The sequence below is a fragment of the Xiphias gladius genome, chromosome 15, assembly GCF_016859285.1.
Source record: "Xiphias gladius isolate SHS-SW01 ecotype Sanya breed wild chromosome 15, ASM1685928v1, whole genome shotgun sequence".
NCBI classification, from domain to species: domain Eukaryota; kingdom Metazoa; phylum Chordata; class Actinopteri; order Istiophoriformes; family Xiphiidae; genus Xiphias; species Xiphias gladius.
In genome coordinates this window covers 27,893,284-27,911,773 of record NC_053414.1, presented here as the reverse complement: position 1 = coordinate 27,911,773, position 18,490 = coordinate 27,893,284, and the positions used below count along the sequence as shown (strand labels likewise).

At 41.8% G+C, this 18,490-nt stretch overlaps 1 protein-coding gene across 10 annotated transcripts; it reads left to right on the top strand.

Moving 5' to 3' along the window:
* Positions 1 to 19: 19 nt before the first annotated feature.
* elf2b (E74-like factor 2b (ets domain transcription factor)) lies at positions 20 to 17,712 on the top strand. 10 transcript variants are annotated; one of them, XR_005708930.1, is made up of 11 exons: positions 2,908 to 3,226; positions 7,164 to 7,323; positions 7,469 to 7,721; positions 12,821 to 12,934; positions 13,352 to 13,540; positions 13,985 to 14,071; positions 14,204 to 14,396; positions 14,534 to 14,947; positions 15,095 to 15,272; positions 15,567 to 16,499; positions 16,800 to 17,712. XR_005708930.1 is itself a non-coding variant. In XM_040145859.1 (10 exons), the coding sequence occupies exons 2-10, from the start codon at positions 7,249 to 7,251 to the stop codon at positions 16,191 to 16,193; spliced, it is 2,136 nt and encodes a 711-aa protein (XP_040001793.1). In that variant the 5' UTR covers positions 20 to 452; positions 7,164 to 7,248; the 3' UTR covers positions 16,194 to 17,712. The 10 variants fall into 10 exon arrangements, 9 of the variants coding, with proteins under 9 accessions (XP_040001793.1, XP_040001798.1, XP_040001795.1 ...); XM_040145859.1 differs by lacking the exon at positions 2,908 to 3,226 and adding an exon at positions 20 to 452 and having other exon boundaries at positions 7,466 to 7,721; positions 14,201 to 14,396; positions 15,567 to 17,712; XM_040145864.1 differs by lacking the exon at positions 2,908 to 3,226 and adding an exon at positions 372 to 452 and having other exon boundaries at positions 15,567 to 17,712.
* The last annotated feature ends 778 nt before the right edge of the window (positions 17,713 to 18,490 follow it).

Here is an 18,490-nt window from a genome sequence, read left to right as displayed (position 1 = left end):
AGCAAGAAAATACCTTCTTTAAAAAAAACAACAACACTATTTATCCGCTGGTTCTACCTTGCGGAATGGAACAGAATGTAGGTTGTTTGAAAACAAAGAAAAAAAAATAATGGCTGAGTTTATCCTGATGAGCCCTGATTGTTTGTTGCACGTCGTGACGTCTCGAGTGTAATTTGCCCGAACAAGCGGAGACTAAACTGACAACGGAGTCAGTCTCCATTAGCAGAGTGGCGAAGCCCCCACGGCGGCACCTTCATTCGTTTACTGTCCCACAGGAGACACCAGGAGCGCCGAGGTCTTCGTACTCATCCGTCTGCGGGCGCCAGGGCACCTCATTATGAATAACAGACAGCTAGCCTGAGGTTAGATAGCGTTACCAATAGCAACTGGACTCCTCCGCCTGTCGGTCCGCAGGAGAGCAGAGTCGTCCGGAGAGAGGAGGAGAGAGAGAGGTTACTGGATGTCACACACACACACACACACACACACACACACACACACACAACCACACACACAGAGCAAACTCCCTTTAGCCAGCCAGCTAACGACAGGCTGCTCCCTGTAAACTTGGTTACCAGTTAGAAGCAAAGACAAGGATTTCACGGTAAGTGAGGTGATCTGATTAGCCAGCATTAACCACATGGTGTGTTGTGTTTCTTCTCTGACAGCTTGTTTTTGTCACAATGCTAACTAAGCTAGCTAACGTTAGCTAAGTTAATGTCAATATTTAGTTTTGGGTTTTTTTTCCTCTTTAGCCGCCGCATGTGTGCGACGTGCTCTCAGAATGTCAGATTCTTCAAACGCGTCTTCTAGCGCAAGATCTCGTCGCCGGCTAGTTATACTATTGTTAAGCAACTGTATGTAAATAAAGAAAGTGCTGGCTAATAATTTATTGACAAGGTTAGCCGCACTGAAGAGCAAAGGTACCAACGCAACAGTGGATTCCCCCTGTCACTGGCTGTACATGCCTTACATACTCCTTGTTGTCTTTCATAGCTCTTCATTTGTAAGCAGTGAAAACAGGCGGCCAGCCGGGGGTTGTAATCGTAACCACTTTGATTTTGGATCTGACCTCATTACCTTTTTTTTATGTGTCAGAGGTATTATGACCTGTTTACCTTTTTTTTTTTTTTTCCCCCAAATGTGTCAGAGTCATTGCCACAATTAAACAAGATTAGTGTCAACACACGTAAACTTATGTTGGCTTTGTTGGATAGCAAGTGAGGGCATGGTATTGTTAGCCTGCAATATGCAATTTAACGTAGGAGCAGGTGGTGATGAGTAGGCCATTGATCCCGGTGGCATTCTCTCAACATGGTAAGACTTTGTCAGTAGTTTCTTCCATTTTCTCATGGCTCGTTGAAAATTTGAATTAGTTAACAGCTGGTGTGAAGATTTACTTCCCTCCCTATACTACTTTTTGACATTCAATGTGATTTACTTTATTTGGAGAATGGGGAGCAAAAACTATTGGATTTTTCCATGCTCATGTTTTAACTAATAATTACTTTTAAAAAAAAAAGGGTCAAATGACAAAAAAAGAATGAAAAACGTTCATCTAAACTAAGCTCAAAGTGTCCTAAAACTATAACTGCTTTGTCTGAAAAGAAAAAAAGCCTTTCAACTGAGAAACTACTCAAATGATAAAGCAGTTCTTAAAATGAGAAATAATTCATGTTCAAGTAATCATTTAAAACACTAAATAAAACTTTCAATTTGTGTTTGTTGAAAAATATTGAATAGTTCCTCGTATATATATCCATGCAGTCGCCACCTACCTGTGGTTACTGTCTTTGAAGACAATATAAATGAGCAACATCTAATGTACTAATGTAGCACAGTATTCTTTTTTTAAGTTACAGGTCTGCAGGCTGCTGGAATTTACAGTTTTGATTGTGTGTGGTGAAGTAGTGTTGTTTAGTGTACAGAGGCCAGAGACTTGGACCTGCTTGTCTCCTGTATCAGCTGTAGGGTATTGTGTCTGCTTTGTACCGGTAAATGATTGACCAGCCTGCCTTTTGCTCAGCCGGTATCTCCTGCAGTGTGAGCTAACAGTTGAACTGTGGTCTGAAGGTTTCTGCCGGGTGGCCACAGTCGTGCCTGAGTGCTCTGTTTCGGAGCTAAAACATGAGAGGCCTGTTGATAAAAGACCAGATACAGACACTGAGTGCAGGGATTGCTACCGTGGAGAGATGGGTGTGTGACCGGTTACAGGAGAGGAGGGCAAGTGCTGATACAATTAAAGCAAAAAGGCTGGGATTGGATTTTACAAAGGGAAGCTTGTAGTGTGTATGTTGAAGATTGCAGTGGTTATCAGGACAAATTTAAAGCTGAAACAATTAGTACATCGAGAGAACATTAATCTGCAATTTTCATAGTCGTTTATCGTTTCAGGTTTATTCTGACCCCAGATCATTTTATACCAAATACCGTAAACCTTTCAAAGCACTGGAAATGAGTCACAAGGAACTAGCATTAGGAATAGTGCAATGATTATTGAGTCATGAGAGAAAAAACACAGCTTAAGTACAACATTGTAGCTGCTGAGTTACAGTGAAGTTGATGGGTATGGGCTGGATGGATATCAAGTAAACCCTGCCATGTGTTTGATTGTTATGTCATCTGTGTGTCTGTGTGTGTGTGTGTGTGTGTGTGTGTGTGTGTGTGTGTGTGTGTGTGTGTGTGTGTGTGTGTGTGTGTGTTTGGGGCAGGGCAGGTCACAAGGCAGGGCGTTGTATCTTTACCAGCAGCCCCTGTTACTTGGAACAAAAGCTCTGTTGTTGAAAGATCATGTGACTGTGTGTGTGTGTGTGTGTGTGTGTGTGTGTGTGTGTGTGTGTGTGTGTGTGTGTGTGTGTGTGTGTGTGTGTGTGTGTTCCACCCTTGTCATGTGATCTGAGCTCAGGGCAGGGTCTGAGAAGTGCTGAGTCGCTCTGAGAGGTTCCTTCCAACCAGGGAACAGTCAGACAGAGAACATGCAGGCAGAGAGAGGAGGTGAACAGCAGGCCAGATGGATGGAAAGATGGAAGTCAGACAGAGAAGAGGTGTGGGAGAATGTCTGACAGACAGAGAGAGAGACAGAAAATGTTCTGTTGCTTTCCCTTACCATCGCAAGAAAAAGCATCATTCTTTCACTCTTCTGCTTGTCTCTTTGTGGATTTTTAAACAGCAGACAAGTAAAGATGCAAGCCTGCGTTATGAGTCACATCGACTTTTCTGTGACAAGGCAAGTTTGTATTTTTTCCCTTTAGTTTTGATGTGTTTGTTGGGTTGTGGGGGTGGGAAAGTTGGCCTGTCAGGATGACTGTGCTGTAACTTGTGAGGTATTGAGACTGCTACTGACTCACCATGACGAGAGCAACATTTGGAATAGAATCAAGCTACTTGTCACTCTGGTAATCAAAAGTCAAAAGTGAACTGAACACAATTATAGCTAAGGCACGTAGCTGTATCTCTTATCCAAAATTATTTTCATTGCAGCAGGACTACTTACAATTCCTAGGATACTAAAATGACTAGTAGCTAAGTATAAGGAGTGAAAAGGTCACATTGATGGACTTCTTTTTGACCTGTAAAATGATCACCTCCTTTGCGTAGTTTCTAAATGAAATAGTTTGAAACGGTAATAAGCCAAGCTCTTGACTCATTTGTGTTTGAGGTGAGAAACGACAAGGCAGCCACATGTTTGGAGTTGTCCAGCAGGTCTTGCAATACTTGTTTTAACCAATGCAACCTGCAAGTCCTGTTTAAGAGTCTCAACTCCCAGCAGATCTTGTGCGTGTGTTTGCTCTGTGTGTGTGCGTGTCATCAATTCAGGACTCTCCCTGCACTAAGCATGTTGCATAATCCATGTGACACTGCACTTTGTATTATGCAGTTGTTGGAGGGTCTGCATTTGTCCACTTATGTGATTGTTGTATTAGTAGGTCATTCGGTTGACCAGGGGAAAACATACAGTACAGACACCACAATCAGGACTCTGCACTTAGACGCTCCCTTTCACTCAATCTCTTTCTGACTGGCTTTCTAATGAAAGGAGTTAGATAGGCTGAATAGATTACAAAAACCCAATGTGTCACAATCTCTAACTTTTCCATGAACTTACATCATAACTTCTGCCAGTTTAACAGTAAAATAACAGCGCATAGCGCAGCACATGTATACGCCTTTCTTTGGTCAGCCTGTGTCTGTGCCAGAGAGCAGAAAACATCAAACAACAGATAAAGCATGAAATATTCAAGCGAAGATAGAATAGGAGATGAGAAGAAATAGAGATTGGAGAGAGTTGGTTTATTCCTCTGGGGCCTTTATATTTCAACTTCAGAAAAGTAACTGGGTAGTATAAAGTGTCAACCTGTTGTGTTCTGATTTTCTGGGACTCTAGATTCCCCTCCATAATCAGTATGTACAACTCTGTAGATGAGTGCCTGCTGTATGTGTTTTAAATAATTGAACGGAGGATTTCCATCTGAGCTGATAGCATGTTGGTCTCAGTAGAAGAGAGAGCACTGGCACAGCACGGTTCATCCATTATACAGCAGTTAGAGTAACCTAGCATGTGTTCATACACACCATGTCAGAGGACATTGTACAGTCAGACTGCTTCATTAGGTTTGTACAAAATTAAAAATGCCCTGGATCCGGCGTGAATTTTACATTTTGCTCTGCGTATTTTGAAATATGTTACTGCTTGTAAACTGAAAATGTAGGGAAGAGCCAGTGAGAAAGAGTCTTTTCCTAATCCTTGTCTTTGTGCCTACAGAAGAATTTAAAGAACTTTTGTGTAGGATTACCTTTAAGCAGAGGGTGGGCACCCTAGGCAGGACAAGTGGGGAGATGTGCTTTGGTTGAAAAGGAGAATAGAGTTTGTTCTGTTTGCCACCTCATTTAGTTGAAAATAAAGGGCCCAGTATACTTGAGATGAACTACTTTGTACATGTGTTGTCTGAACACGTCTGAAGGCAAAAGTGTTTATAGCTGTTGTGCACTAAAACACTTGAAGCCAGATTGAAAGGCCTACCGTCATAGAGAGGGCGGAGATGTGAGGATTGGGCTAGTAGGAATAATGACGCACACTTTCTAAAGGTGTTGTATTTGGTTTTCCACATAAAAACTGATGGAAGTAGTCGTGCGAAGATTGAAAAAGGTGAGCTTGCAGGAAGAAATTCAAGCCCTGTCACTTCCACGCACTTGACCAATCGCTGCTTTAAGTATTGTACGCCCTGTCTCCTTTAGTTACTGTCGTTACACCTTTTAAGCTTTCCATTCTTGCATTCCACATATGCAGTTTGCAAAGAAAACGGGGGCATATTTACCTCTCAAAATTTTCAAAATAATCAGTCCCTACTTTCAGACACAGATAGACAACAGCAGCTGCTCATTTCTAGCTGGAAAATGATATTTTCTTGACTGTTTATTGGCTTGTTTTAAAATTAAAAATCCTGTAAAGGATCTTAAATATTCACTACCCCTACTATTACAAAGTATGATAAGGAAAAATGTAAGATCAGACTTATTTTGTCCCAACATGACCCCATCTGGCTTAGGTAAGGTACATGAACAGGCAAGACAGATGTTAGATTTATGCTTTATAGTATGCATATTTTCAATTAGTATGTTTTACTACTACTTTTCACTTTTAATGCCACAAAAAAAAAGGATTTTAGGATGAGGATAACCACTGTTTTTTAATAAACATAATGCTATTTGGAGAACGAGTTTAAATGGGTTTGCTGGAAACTTTCCCAAATCCAATAAAAAGCAGGACAGAGCCGCTAACATTACCCTAAACTCTGATATAGTAGTATCAAGGATCAGCTCCCACGCAGTGGATGTGTCATTGTGAATGAGGCTTTTTATTTATTTATTTTTAACAAAACCTGTAACCCCTCAAATAATGTAGTTTGAAATGTTCCCTGGCCTTGGAAGTAATGCTGGGTTAAGTTACTACTGTAGTAAGATAGTTTGTACATGCTAATATTTGTAGCTCGCTCTAAATTTGAGCCAACAAACTTTTGTGTTTTTGGTTTTTGGACCATCCATACTCCTGATATATGGAATATATCAGGATATACCATATATGGAATATCTGTCCACAGCCCACTCTACACTGTTGTTCTAGGGAGAGATTTAGGGAACAGTCACTTCTGATGTTGTAAAGATTTGGTGGGAGGGGGTTTCAGACGCTTGTTTGATGATTCAACAGCCGTTTACGTTAAATTTTATTCATTTTACACTCCATTTTGAACGCTGAATACTCACAATTGGAAGAATGCATCACATACCAGCAGGTCAGTGTCCAGGAAATCCCTTTGAAGACCGAGCAAAGTAAGGGTAGGTGGAGCATCAGTTGAAATGGCGTCATGCTGTGTATGTGTGTCTGCCTGTTATTCCATGCTCTGGCCTTTCCTTTGTCTTATAACCTATTGTCACCATGCAGAGCAGCACAGAACAGGAACTGAAGGCCCTGTGGTTCTTAGCAACTGTTACCATGGTTCCAGTCCACCCTGCCTCAATCTTCCACTGGACACTGTGTGCATGTTTTTGAGGGAATAACTTGGCTTCCTGTGAGTGCATTTCTTCCTGTAATAGCAGACAGGCACTTCCTGCAGGCTGAAGTCAGAGGGGAAGAGATGAAAGAGATGCAAAAGATCTTGGGCCCTTAATGAGGCCTTGGATTACAGTTAAGACAGATGGAGGAAGGTGTAGTAATTTTTTTGGTCACATTACTTTTATTTTGTAAGGAATAGTTCAGTTTGTGAAGCGTGTGTGTCAAGATTTCACAATGCTTCAGTAACCCGCTTTTTTCTTCACAGTAAAGTATGTGGACTTGATGATACTTTAAATTTATTTATTTGCCTTCTTGCCAAGAGTGAGATGAGAAGATTGCTAGAGCTCTCAGATCTGTACAGTAAAAAATTACCCAAAGTGTATTTCTTGATGGATCCCCACAGGGAGATTTTTCTGCACAAGAGGATTGTCAGCTAGAAATGAGCAAGTCTGAAACTGTCAGGCATTAATTGTTTTGATCACACTGAAGAGGAAAATAGGCTGACCTCAGTTCTACTCACTTTTGACAAAATCTGGTCATATATTATTGTTGCGTTACAGAGTTTGTCGTTTTAATCAGAGTTTTGTTTAACAAGTGCCTCTCGTCTCTCCAGGGAACGTTCTTTGCCCAACAGGTGGAGGCCACCAGACATAGGAGCTGCAAATCGCTGGCCGTGTGATCCCCGAGGAGCATGAGTCATGACTTCAGTGGTGCTGGTTGACACTGGTGGGACAGTGGTGGAGTATGTCACAGCTGAAGAGGACCCCCAGCAGGTGGGTTGGACACAGACACAGGCAGAAATAACACTGCCTTCTTTTCTCATTTCTGACCTAATTTGCTCCTAATTAACTCTTGTAGTAAACTTCTTGTTATTGACGGTCTTGCTCTCTCCCGTCCCTCGCTCCCTTTCCCCAGCAGGAGGAAGAGTGTGAGGTGGATCTGGAGCTGGAAGGAGATGTGGAAGGCGAGTGTGAAGCTGAGGAGGCCTATGAAGAGGTTAAAGACAGAGAGGTCACTGAGGACTACCCAGCGGTCATAGTGGAGGAGGTCCCTGGTGCCAGCCTGATCGAGGAGCAAGGTTACTCAGCCCAGGTGTTGGTGTATGATGATGAGGCGTACCTGATGCAGGAGGTGGGCGATGAGCAGGAGGTGGAGACAGAAGGGGAGGCAGGTAAGGTATAAATACGCCTACATTTATCAGGAAATAGATTTAATGTTAATTTCATAATCATAATTCCTTTTGCGGCTGTAGAGTAGTGCACCGGATGACTATCATACAGTCTCTATTTCAGAACATTACACTTACACCCTGCTACCCCGGATGCCCAGAGCAAACCGCAGTCGTTAATTAACACGACTAATCTTTTTATCTGACCTGCGGAGATATTTGGCTAATGTTTCTTTTCTGCATCCCGTTGTTGATGCAGAGTTCCCATTTTCACCGGATCACTAAGGTTTTATATTATTAGGAAAAAGAAATTTCACCTGCTGTTGTTCTGTACACATTTATTGTTTCAGAAAGGACACGTTGATTCTGGACTTTTGATACATTTATGAATCCAGTTTTGCATCAGCTAACATGCTGCTGGTCTGAGCTTACCTGACTTTCTTCACATTTACACAGTTGTAAAGATTTACGCATTTACATATTTTCAGCTGTTGCCATTGTCAGAGCCATCAGTAAGATTGGCAAATCAACTAAAAATGGTTATTGGTAAATTAATTTTGCCCTGACTTTGTCCTGCTACTGATTCCACAAAGTCAAAATGTACTCATTCTTTGTAATACACTCTCCAACATATTTTTTAAAATACTGTTTTTGTGGTGTGCCTGCGCCTTTTTCTTTCCAATGTTGACAATCTGTTATTGTTCATCTCCTCCTGTATTTCATCGCTAGATTTTTGCTTTCTCTGTCTCCTCACCTCTACAAAGCTTCTTGGGCTGACATGTATTTTTAAGTGAAAGAGTTTTCTAGTGTATTATAAAGGTTAGAGGATGTATTGAACATTTTGTGAATTCGCATGACTCTAAATCCAAGGTCCAAACGTTGGGTTAATTAATTCAAGCTTAGAAAGTGTGGCTTCTGTTTACTGTGGTTGAGCTAAAAATTGTGCTTATTTGTCACATGATTCTGCTGCCAGCACCAGTGAGACAATCTGGTAAAGCAGGCTGTGAGGGTTACAGACCTCTGTGTCCAAACGCTGCCACCTTGTGGATTTTTTTAGACAGTCACTACTTCATGAACAGCAAAGGTGTCCAGTATTAGTTTAGTAATCATCCATTTATACCTTTTTGGACTATTGTCTAATCCAGTGCAAAGTTCATAAGTATAAAAAGGACTGAAAGATGGAGTCAATATAATTTTGAACTTATGGACGCTGTATTCATTCACATTATCCCAAATTACATCTCTAAAATTCCATTTGCACATAATCTCAATTATTTTAGTAGAATTTATTATAATTACAGGAAATATTTTTGCATCACTGCATAGTTTTGTCCATTTTGCACATTCTGTCTGCTTGGATGTCACAAATTTAGAAAAAAATAGAATTTACATATATAGTTTATTTTTAAGTCAGGTTTTCAAATGAAAAATGTGCAGTTTCAAGCTCAAAGATAAAGTGATTTCATTTGTTGGAATAAAAATGAAAAATGAACTGAACTGTATACCCACCATCATGGATTGTGGCCATCAGTTGAGAAGGAACTAGAATGTTCAAAATGACCCACTATAAATCCATAATTGTTGTCTTTTTGTATAATTCATTACGTTGTGTCTGTTTAATCCCATAGAGACAAAAAGACAGTGACATCTAACAAACAAACAGGTGCAGAGATCAGGAAAAGAAAGTTTGAAAATGCTGTAGAAGTTGCACAAAAAGCATTTTCAACACACAGGTGCCGCATGTGCTGCACATCAGTAGGAAACAATCCTGTATAGTTGTCAACTAAAATGCATTTGGGTCATGTTTTATGACACTTATGTTGCCTCAGACCTTAAATTATAATCCTTAGGAATATTTTGCACTCTGAACACTTAACTTTTTAGTTAGTGTTGACCAATAATATTTTAATTAAAGTATTTAAACTTAACCTTCCACAATTCATACTACCCATGGACAATTATCTCCATGGACAATTATCTATTGAAATAGAAGAAATCTGAATCTGGAAATTACAATGACAAACACTGTAATTGATAAATGTGTTAATTTGTAGCATTTGGCTGGCATAAACCCCTATTTAAATCAGTTAAAAGACAACAAAATACATGCTGTGAAGTAATCCTAGTCCATAGTTTAGACAGAGCACCAAACACAAGTAATCACAGTCGTTACAAAACATTTGTGGTGTTCATTGTTTTCAAAAGAAGTGGTTTAGATGCATTGTCTTGTGTACAGTTTTGTAACACTTAATTCGTCGTGCAGCTTTGTTGCTTAACAATTCGATGTCCAGTGTGTTTACCAAAAAAAAGGTTATCACGGTACAGCTTTATTTTGACGTAGTCACTACGCAAGAGAGGGAAAGCGAAGGAAGGATTTCCTGTGTCGGCGGCGGATGGATACATTTCGGCCACCGTAACGTGTCTCGTTGAAATCGAGATTTCCCTTTTAGCGGCGGAGTGATCTGAGCTAGTAGCTTCCCATACAATTCAGTGAGAAGTCAATGTGAATCTGCAGCAAGGGGAAAACATGGCGACTTCACAGCATGAGGGGCACGCAAACCAGCTCGATCTACTCATCAGAGCCGGTAACGTAACTTTATGTAGTCATAACCCCGACAAGGGGGCTAGCGTTAACGCGCGCCTTGTGTTTATAACGTCGGCCGCTGCGCCTCAGTCCGCTAAGGAGTGTGCTGAAGTAATGGAGGGCAATCAGGAAGTGATCACCTTGGTAGCAACCTGCATGGCGTTGCTACACGGTTTATCAAACCCAGTTTAAGAGGGGAAAAACTCTCGCAGGGCCTGCCAGTCTGCACAGTTAGACGGTTGTCTGCACGAAATGCGTTTTGCATGGTGGAGCGGATTTGTTCACAGTAGCGGGACATAGAATAACGGTTTGCAGATTGGCTCTGCACAACCAGGAAGTGTAAAGATGTTGTCTTTCCTACGTCTTTGCCACGCTGTCTGAGTCGGAAGGACATGTGGGTTTATTTTTGCTAGCATAAACCTGGGACACACTATCACATCTTACCTTTGTTAGTGTTGAGGTGTGTCTTAGTATTTAACCGTGGCTGGCTGTAGTTTGTTACGTATGTAGGAATAATATGCAGTAATAGCCTTGTCCCTGAATAACAGTCAATTAGCCCTAAAAGACAATGACGTAATATTGTATTTCCGTGATTTTTAGCCTTGTCGAGCTCATAGCACATGTTTTCCGCGTCAATGGCTGTGATATATTTGTTGGATGGCTTCTGTGACCGTGTTGTGCTGTGTGTGACTAAAGCGTGGGACGGCCTGGCTCACTCGCTTTCTTCCCTGTACTTGTTTCAAGTGCGGCTTCAGCCTTCGACCATACTGAACTGCAGCCACACATTTCATGCGATTTAATCCGTGGGTTAACCGTTTTTGTGAATGCACGTTGTTTCGCGAAAAAACCGCTTCGTTCCTATTTCTGTTTAATCGCAATATTCAAAGTATTTTTGTCTCATTTCGATGGCGGAAGCATTGTTTATCCGAGGGGGTGGGGTGTGCCTTTGATTGACTTGCCCGTTAGTCTAATAGCTTGCGGGGTGCTTTAAAACGTCAGCAGAAGTCCACTCACATTTAATCGGGGGCGGGCTGTTAATTGGAGAATGAGCCAATAGCAGGTGAGGCAGTTGTTGAGTGACAAGAGGATTTTTGAGCTTCCTCGAAGAGAACTGGAGGGAAAGGACGAGGAGTGTAAACACGGAAGTCATCAGAGGCAGCACTACTTTTTGTCGGACTTGCTGCTATTCTTGGCGCCTTTACGTAGTAAATATAGGTTTATAATAGACATTTTCTTAACTTATAAAAGTATTCTAATGCTTTCACGCACAGTTCGCATTTATTAGAAAATCCACGATGTTTGTAATTTTTTATGTTGAAGTTATTAAGTATAAGTCACAATCCTAACAATATAGACGGACTTGAAATAGCCAGGATTTCTATTTCTATATGTGCATATGTAGGTCAAGCCCAGCTGCAGCTCTTTGACCTCACACCTCTTGGTGCTCTTTTTACAGCATGGCTGCCTGGTTTCAAGGGCAGCTCGGCAGGCTATAGGTTCTCTGCTGTGATTTCCAGCATGTCCTTTTTGTTTGGGAGATGGACTGAATGAGTGGGACTATCTAAAGATAGCCCATTTCTCTCCCCTATGCAGTGCCGTTGCTTCGGCGAGATAGCCAAACATGGACAGAGCAGGGTGGAACGGGATCTCGTGTTTCCCACCAGTGATTGACAACAACAGCAGGTGCCCTGGGTTCCTTCTCAGGGTCCCCCATACCATTTCTTTTACAACAGACTGGATTCAATTTTTTCAGTGTAGTGTCTCTTTGCACCATGGCTTGCCATATGTTAGACAGCGAACAAGGACTATATTTAGGGTTCTAACTGTGTGCATGCAGATACTGTAGGGCAGCTGTAGGTGTGCTTAATTTGACGTGACCTTTCTGAATATTTCCTCCCATCCATCTTCAGTATTCTTTATTCTGGTATTTTGATGTTTCAGACAAAACACAAAGGTGTAGGGTTAAAAAAAAAAAAAGGTCAGATAGCTAGTTCAACACGTCTAAAGAGGTGATAAAATAAAGACTTTTCCTACCGTGAAGGTAGTATTTTACATCAAGTCATACAGTATCTGGATCAGAGTAAATGTATTGACAACTGAAAATACCATGTATCTCAACAACAATTGGGGTTTTCGCTAGGGGGCGCCATATAGTTGCATGTTGTTTGCATCCTGTGTAGCATTGTGTTCATGTGAAAGAGTTGACAAAATTGTCATTAAAAATATTTTATTTTATTTTTTGGTTTTGTTGTTTTATTTGGAAAATTTATTAAGATGAACATGTAAATACAGAAATTGTGCGTTTTTAAAAAAATATGACATCAAATAAAATACGGGGCAACAAAGTGGACTAGGCTGAAGTGTCTTTGAGCAGGACACAGGTTTTCCCTGTGGGGAGTAATAAAGTGAACTTTTTTTTTTTTTTTTTTCCTTCGGTGAAACAGGCTCCACTGGGCTCAACCAGTAACTTTATTTTCCCTCACTATCTGCTAAATGATGTTGTGTATGTGTGTTTCAGTGGAGGCTTCTGTCCATGGCACCAGCGTCCACTGCTCTGACAAGACCATTGAGGCTGCAGAGGCTCTGCTACGCATGGATTCACCTTCCAGCCTCAGGGAGGACCGTAGTCCAGGTAATACACACAAACTAATAAGACAGGGAAACACAAGTATTGGCACCATTTAGAACAGCTTACACTTGACGATAATGTTTGTAATGTTTCATAAATAGGTCAGTTTAATTTTATTAATCCGTTAGACAGTAAACAAGGTGTGATTAAATACTAAAATGGGGTTGGTCAATGATTTTTGCTGCCCTCACATCTTTGCTGTGGTTTGAATAGTTAAATGTATTTCTGCTTAAATATTTCTTAAAGCTCCAAAATGTAGTTTTGAGGAAGTTTATTAGCCCCTACAGAAAACCCTGGGAATTTTTTGAGTCTGTTTTCTTTACCTTTATTAATGATCCAAAACCATAGAATTAGTTAATCAAGTAGATCCTTGTTGGTATAGTACACCTTCCCTCTTCTCTCTTTCTCTCCTCCTTCCAGAAGTTTTTATCCCGCCATGCGTAGCGACACCGGACTTCCTCCACGCTGCCATGCGTCCCGACATGATTACCGAGACAGAGGTGGAGATATCGACAGAGGACTGCTGCGAGGAGGACGATGAGGAGATGGTCACCCTGCTGGAGGATCCAGAACCAGAACCCGACCACGAGCCTGTCAGGAAGAGGAGAGGTAGATAAAAAATCTTGTAGTCTGTGGTTTGTGTTTTTTGCCGACACAGAATTCATCTTTGAAGTGAGTCCACAGTACTTGAAAGCTGTGGAAAGCTTCTAAAAATGTTTAAAACCTGCATTTCATGCAGTTGTAGACCCACTATCAGCATCATATTATGTGCAGAAGAGGGGTTAAGCTTTTGAACAAGGAAAAACTATGTTCTGAATTCCAACCAAGTTTTAAATGGAAAACATCTCAGTTCTATATTCAACCTTAGCTCACAAGGCAGGCCACAGACCTCAAACCAAAACCTGAAGTTACACTGAATGGCATAATCCAAGAGCACCATCTAGTGGTCAGTGTTTACTGTTGCGTCTCGACGGAGTGTCACAGGTCAGTGACACAGGGTCTACTGCACTGAAACAAATGATTAAGTCCTCTATAAAATGTTTCCTTTTGTAGCTGGACGGAAGCCAAAGACACATCAGTCTGCCATTTCCAACGGCTCACCAGACCTCGGCATCAAGAAGAAACCAAGAGAAGGGAAAGGTATCTCATAGTAGTAGTGTTACTGACATAAGGGCATACATTCAATCCAGCTGTTGTCTTTGATTACGTTCTGCTCTGATAAAGATGGTTCAGCATTTAGCCATGCACTGAATTGACTTTGATTCCCAGCAGGGAGCACCACCTACCTATGGGAGTTCCTGCTGGACCTCCTCCAGGACAAGAACACCTGTCCCAGGTACATCAAGTGGACACAGAGGGAGAAGGGCATCTTCAAACTGGTTGACTCAAAGGCCGTGTCAAAGCTGTGGGGCAAACACAAGAACAAGCCAGACATGAACTATGAGACCATGGGACGGGCACTCAGGTGAGGAGTCTGTGTGCTTTTTGGTTTGTTTCTTCTTTTTTTTAAATGTGTGTGACTGAGGAAGCTTTAAGATCGTTTTTTCTTATTTGTGTTTTCGGGAAGCAACATCATAACTTTTGATAATCCTTTTTCCTCAGATATTACTACCAGCGCGGCATCCTTGCCAAAGTAGAGGGCCAGCGGCTTGTTTACCAGTTCAAAGAGATGCCCAAAAACATTGTCATCATCGACGACGACAAGGCAGACATGGCCGCCCCTGACAATCTGATCGGCTCAGACACGGCCGCTTCCTATGAGCGCGTGCCGCCGCCGCCAGACATGCTGCTCCAGGCGACCGAGCTATCGTCCTCCAAAAAGCCCAACATCCTGCGGGGCGGGAACAGAGCCAACGTGGTCCAAGCTCCTGTGGCTATGGGGAGCAAGACGTTGGCAGGAGGCGGTTCGGCGGTGGCGGCAGGGGTTCCACGGATAGTGACGGTTCCTGCAGCACCAGATGGGAGTCAGACCCAGCAGTCGCACACAGCTATCATCCCTAACGCCAGTGGGCCAAGGTTAGACTCCTGCAGAGAGATGAGGACCTTCAGTTTGGACATTAACGGGTGTCTCATATCAGGAGAGCAAATGCAAATGTTGGCATTTCTCCCCAGCAGTAAGTGCTAATTTTTTACTCTCTGTGCTGTCTTACCTCTCATCTGCAGGACGGTGCGGGTGGCTATGCAGGTGCCTGTAGTCATGACTACATCGCTGGGTCAGAAGATCTCTACAGTTGCTGTGCAGCAGCCGACAGGAACAACGGGGGCAGCCGGCCACACCACCCTCCTCACCAACACCTCTGCTGTCGGTGCTGCCGCTGGTAACACCAACTCACAACAGAAGGTTTGTACATGTGGAAACTCATTTGCTTACATGCATTTTTGCATATTACAGCAGGGTATTTGTGCTACTGCTAGCTACAGGGGGTAGGAAACTCATTGACTCATCCTGTGCATGTCATTTTTAGAAAAAAGTGAACTTTGAATTAATCATTTTTAGCCAATAAAGTAAAAAAGGTCTTAAAAAGTCCTGCAGAAACCCTGTATAGGGTTATAGATCAATGAGGAAATTCTTTAAACATCCATGGTTTTTAGTCTTTCTTTGTTAACTTTTATGACCTTTTTTAAATTTGCATAGGTTGTGATCCAGACCATCCCCACTATGGTCCCAGCCACTGCGGAGAATGGAGACAAGATCACAGTCCAGCTGGCCAAGATCATCACAATCCCAGCCCACCAGTTAGCTCAGTGTCAGCTCCAGGCCTCCACGGGCACGAACAAGCCCAGCGTCGGAGCTTCCCCGGCGGGTATCAGCCTCCTCGGGAGCCCACTCACCGTCCGGGCCCTGGCTCCTGTCAGCGTGGCCCCGGGAACGCAAGTGATGAGACTCACCGTGCCGACGCAAACGCAACAACAGACTCTGGTGGTGTCGCAGCCGGGAACCATTGGTAGCGGGGCTGGGGTGGTAACGGTATCGACAGCCAATCAGACGGTGACAGCACAGCCTCGCATCATTAGCGGCATCATTAATGGCTCAGAGCTGGTGATAGGAGCGCCAGCAACTGGAGGAGTCGCAGTGGAGAAGCTGAAGTCTGCCGGAGTCCAGGTCCAGGCTGTGAAGGTGCCGATGGCGGTGGCAGTCCAACAGAACCAGGTGAACCCTAAAACTGTCCAGAACATCCAATCCGAGGCCGTGGACGCTGAGGTGGTGATCAAACTGGAAACACCTGATGTGACGATAAAGGCAGAAGAGCCTGAGTGTTGAAATACAAACATGTACCAGTATCCATCTTCTCCCTCTCTGCCAGAGAGGGTTAGTTTGTACATGTCTGAAGTCATTTTTACTCTTGTGATAACCAGCAGCAGTCTGTGAGACTTTAAAGACTCCTGAAGGCCTGTTCTTAGTCTTCAACCTGTCTTCACACCTTCTCTGTTGCTGCCTAGGACTTAAACTGAACTAAGCCCATCTCCTTCTACAACCACACTGAAACCCCTCAGTGTTGTCTGGAACCCAAACTGCACCCTGCAACATAGGAATACACACAGACTTTAAAGGGAGTTGTTGGGAAAGGTAAAGGGACCAACCTTGATCACTACAGTTCATGCCTTCTAATGGATAGTTATCACTGACTCAGATTTGGAATAAAAAACCTTGAAAATGTTTATAAAAAAACAAAAAAAAAACCTCTAAAACACTACAAAATGAGGCAAATCATTTCAACCAACCAAAGTGCGAACTTTCAAATTAAAAGAAACAAATTGGGTAATGAAGCTTTTGTAGAGTACAGTATGTTTCCAATTTTGCCTCTACGGATATTAAAACCAGCAACTTATTAAATTTTTTTTTTTTTTTACTTATATCACTGTGCAGATCAAGTGTGGGTGGTGCTACAAGAGAGAGAAAGAGAGAGAGTGGAGCTGAAAGAAGCTCTAACAAGGAACGATATCAGACAGAAAATGGTTGTGTATGTACATATTTATATATATATCTACTATACAGTTTACGGAGCTAAAGTTAACAGAGCAGCCTTAGATTTTAATTTTCTTTTTCATATATTGTTTGAACAGTAAGCTGAAATTTGTTTTGTGTTTTGATACCTTGTACCAAGCACAGTATTATTGAAACTAGGGGATCTAATATTTGTTTAATCATTAGTTCCTCTGTCTCTATCAGGCTGTTAATGCTTATATAGAGAAACAGTAACCTGTTGTAGATCAATGACCAGATTGCTTGCAGTGAGTCTGCCAGCTTCTAAGAAAATCTCTAGGCTTGTAATTCACATTTATTTGACAAAAAGGTTCTTGACTGTCTTTTTTTGTTTCCTCTCCTCTTCACAACCCTACACACTCCGGCTGCATGCAAATGCAAAGAATGTGACTCAGAGCCAGTGCATGCTGCCATGTCTTGGAAAGAAAAGAATCCAAATAGTAACAGCAGTGTATGGAAACTCAGAGATCACAATGAAATTAAGCAGTTATTTGATTATTATTATTTTTTTTTTTTAAAGTTTATGCAAAATGGCTGCGAAAGACATAAAACCACTGTGGATCCCAGGTAACTTTATTTCACCCTTAAAACAGTTTGCCAGAATAGTCAATGCCGTTGTGGCCCTACATGTCATTATTTTATTTTTATTTTTTTTATCTTTAAAAGAGGGATTGTAGAGAGAAAGCTGTTTGTGTTCAGACTGAACTGTTTGTATATTCAACATTTGAAGTATATTCTATTTTGTTGTACTCTTGTTTCAAAGTGTATTAAAGTAGATTTTACTGAAATATAAAAAGACATTTGAAACCTGACAGTTGTCGTGTTCAACATGGTTTTAAGGTTTCACACTGAAGCCGATGTGAGTGTGGGTGCTCAAGATTGACTGCTTGGGATGTTACTTTGTTCGGCCTGCTTGCAAATGTGATTTTCTTACTTGACACTTTTTTCATAGTTTATTTTTTCCAAACTTGTACATATCAGCAGTTATTCAAGATAAACTAGGAATGGTGGCCTACATTTCTTTATAAAACTAAATCTGAGTGGCAGTAACCTCATTTTTAATCAGTGGCAACATTTACTTTTTTCAATGTATCAGCAGAACGCTGAGTGCAGACTGGTTCTGGTTCCTTTGCACGTTTTGCCATCCAGTTGCTCAAGTTCAGAGATCTTGTTGCTTCACTGAATCCTTGACCAAGATAAATCACGTCCCCATGATTAGACAGACTGATAAGATTCAGCACTGAAACAAATGTCAGGGTGATATTCAGTTACACTGTAGCCGAAAAGAAGCTCCTGCTGGTGAACACGGATAAGATCTATAAGAATGCAGCACATGTGACACTCCTCACGTAAGGTACTTTTTGATTTGTGGTGTCTAACCCATCTCTAAAATCTAAAATAGACATTAGCAATACAAAAAATGTGCATCAACAGAAATGCTGATTTGTCAGTCAGGTCAGGTGAAGGTCAGGAAATCACACAAGTGGATGAGAGAGGACAAGAAGCAAATTGGAAAGCCCAAAATGTAAAAAAAAAAAAAAACTGCCAGAAGTCAGTGATGTACTACAGTATGA

Excerpts from the sequence above, each read along its gene's own strand:
- elf2b (XM_040145859.1), top strand. The coding sequence starts at position 7,249 with ATGACTTCAGTGGTGCTGGTTGACACTGGTGGGACAGTGGTGGAGTAT. Across the intron at positions 14,397-14,533 it reads ACCATGGGACGGGCACTCAG|ATATTACTACCAGCGCGGCA; the intron begins GTGAGGAGTCTG and ends CTTTTTCCTCAG. Across the intron at positions 14,948-15,094 it reads CCTAACGCCAGTGGGCCAAG|GACGGTGCGGGTGGCTATGC; the intron begins GTTAGACTCCTG and ends TCTCATCTGCAG.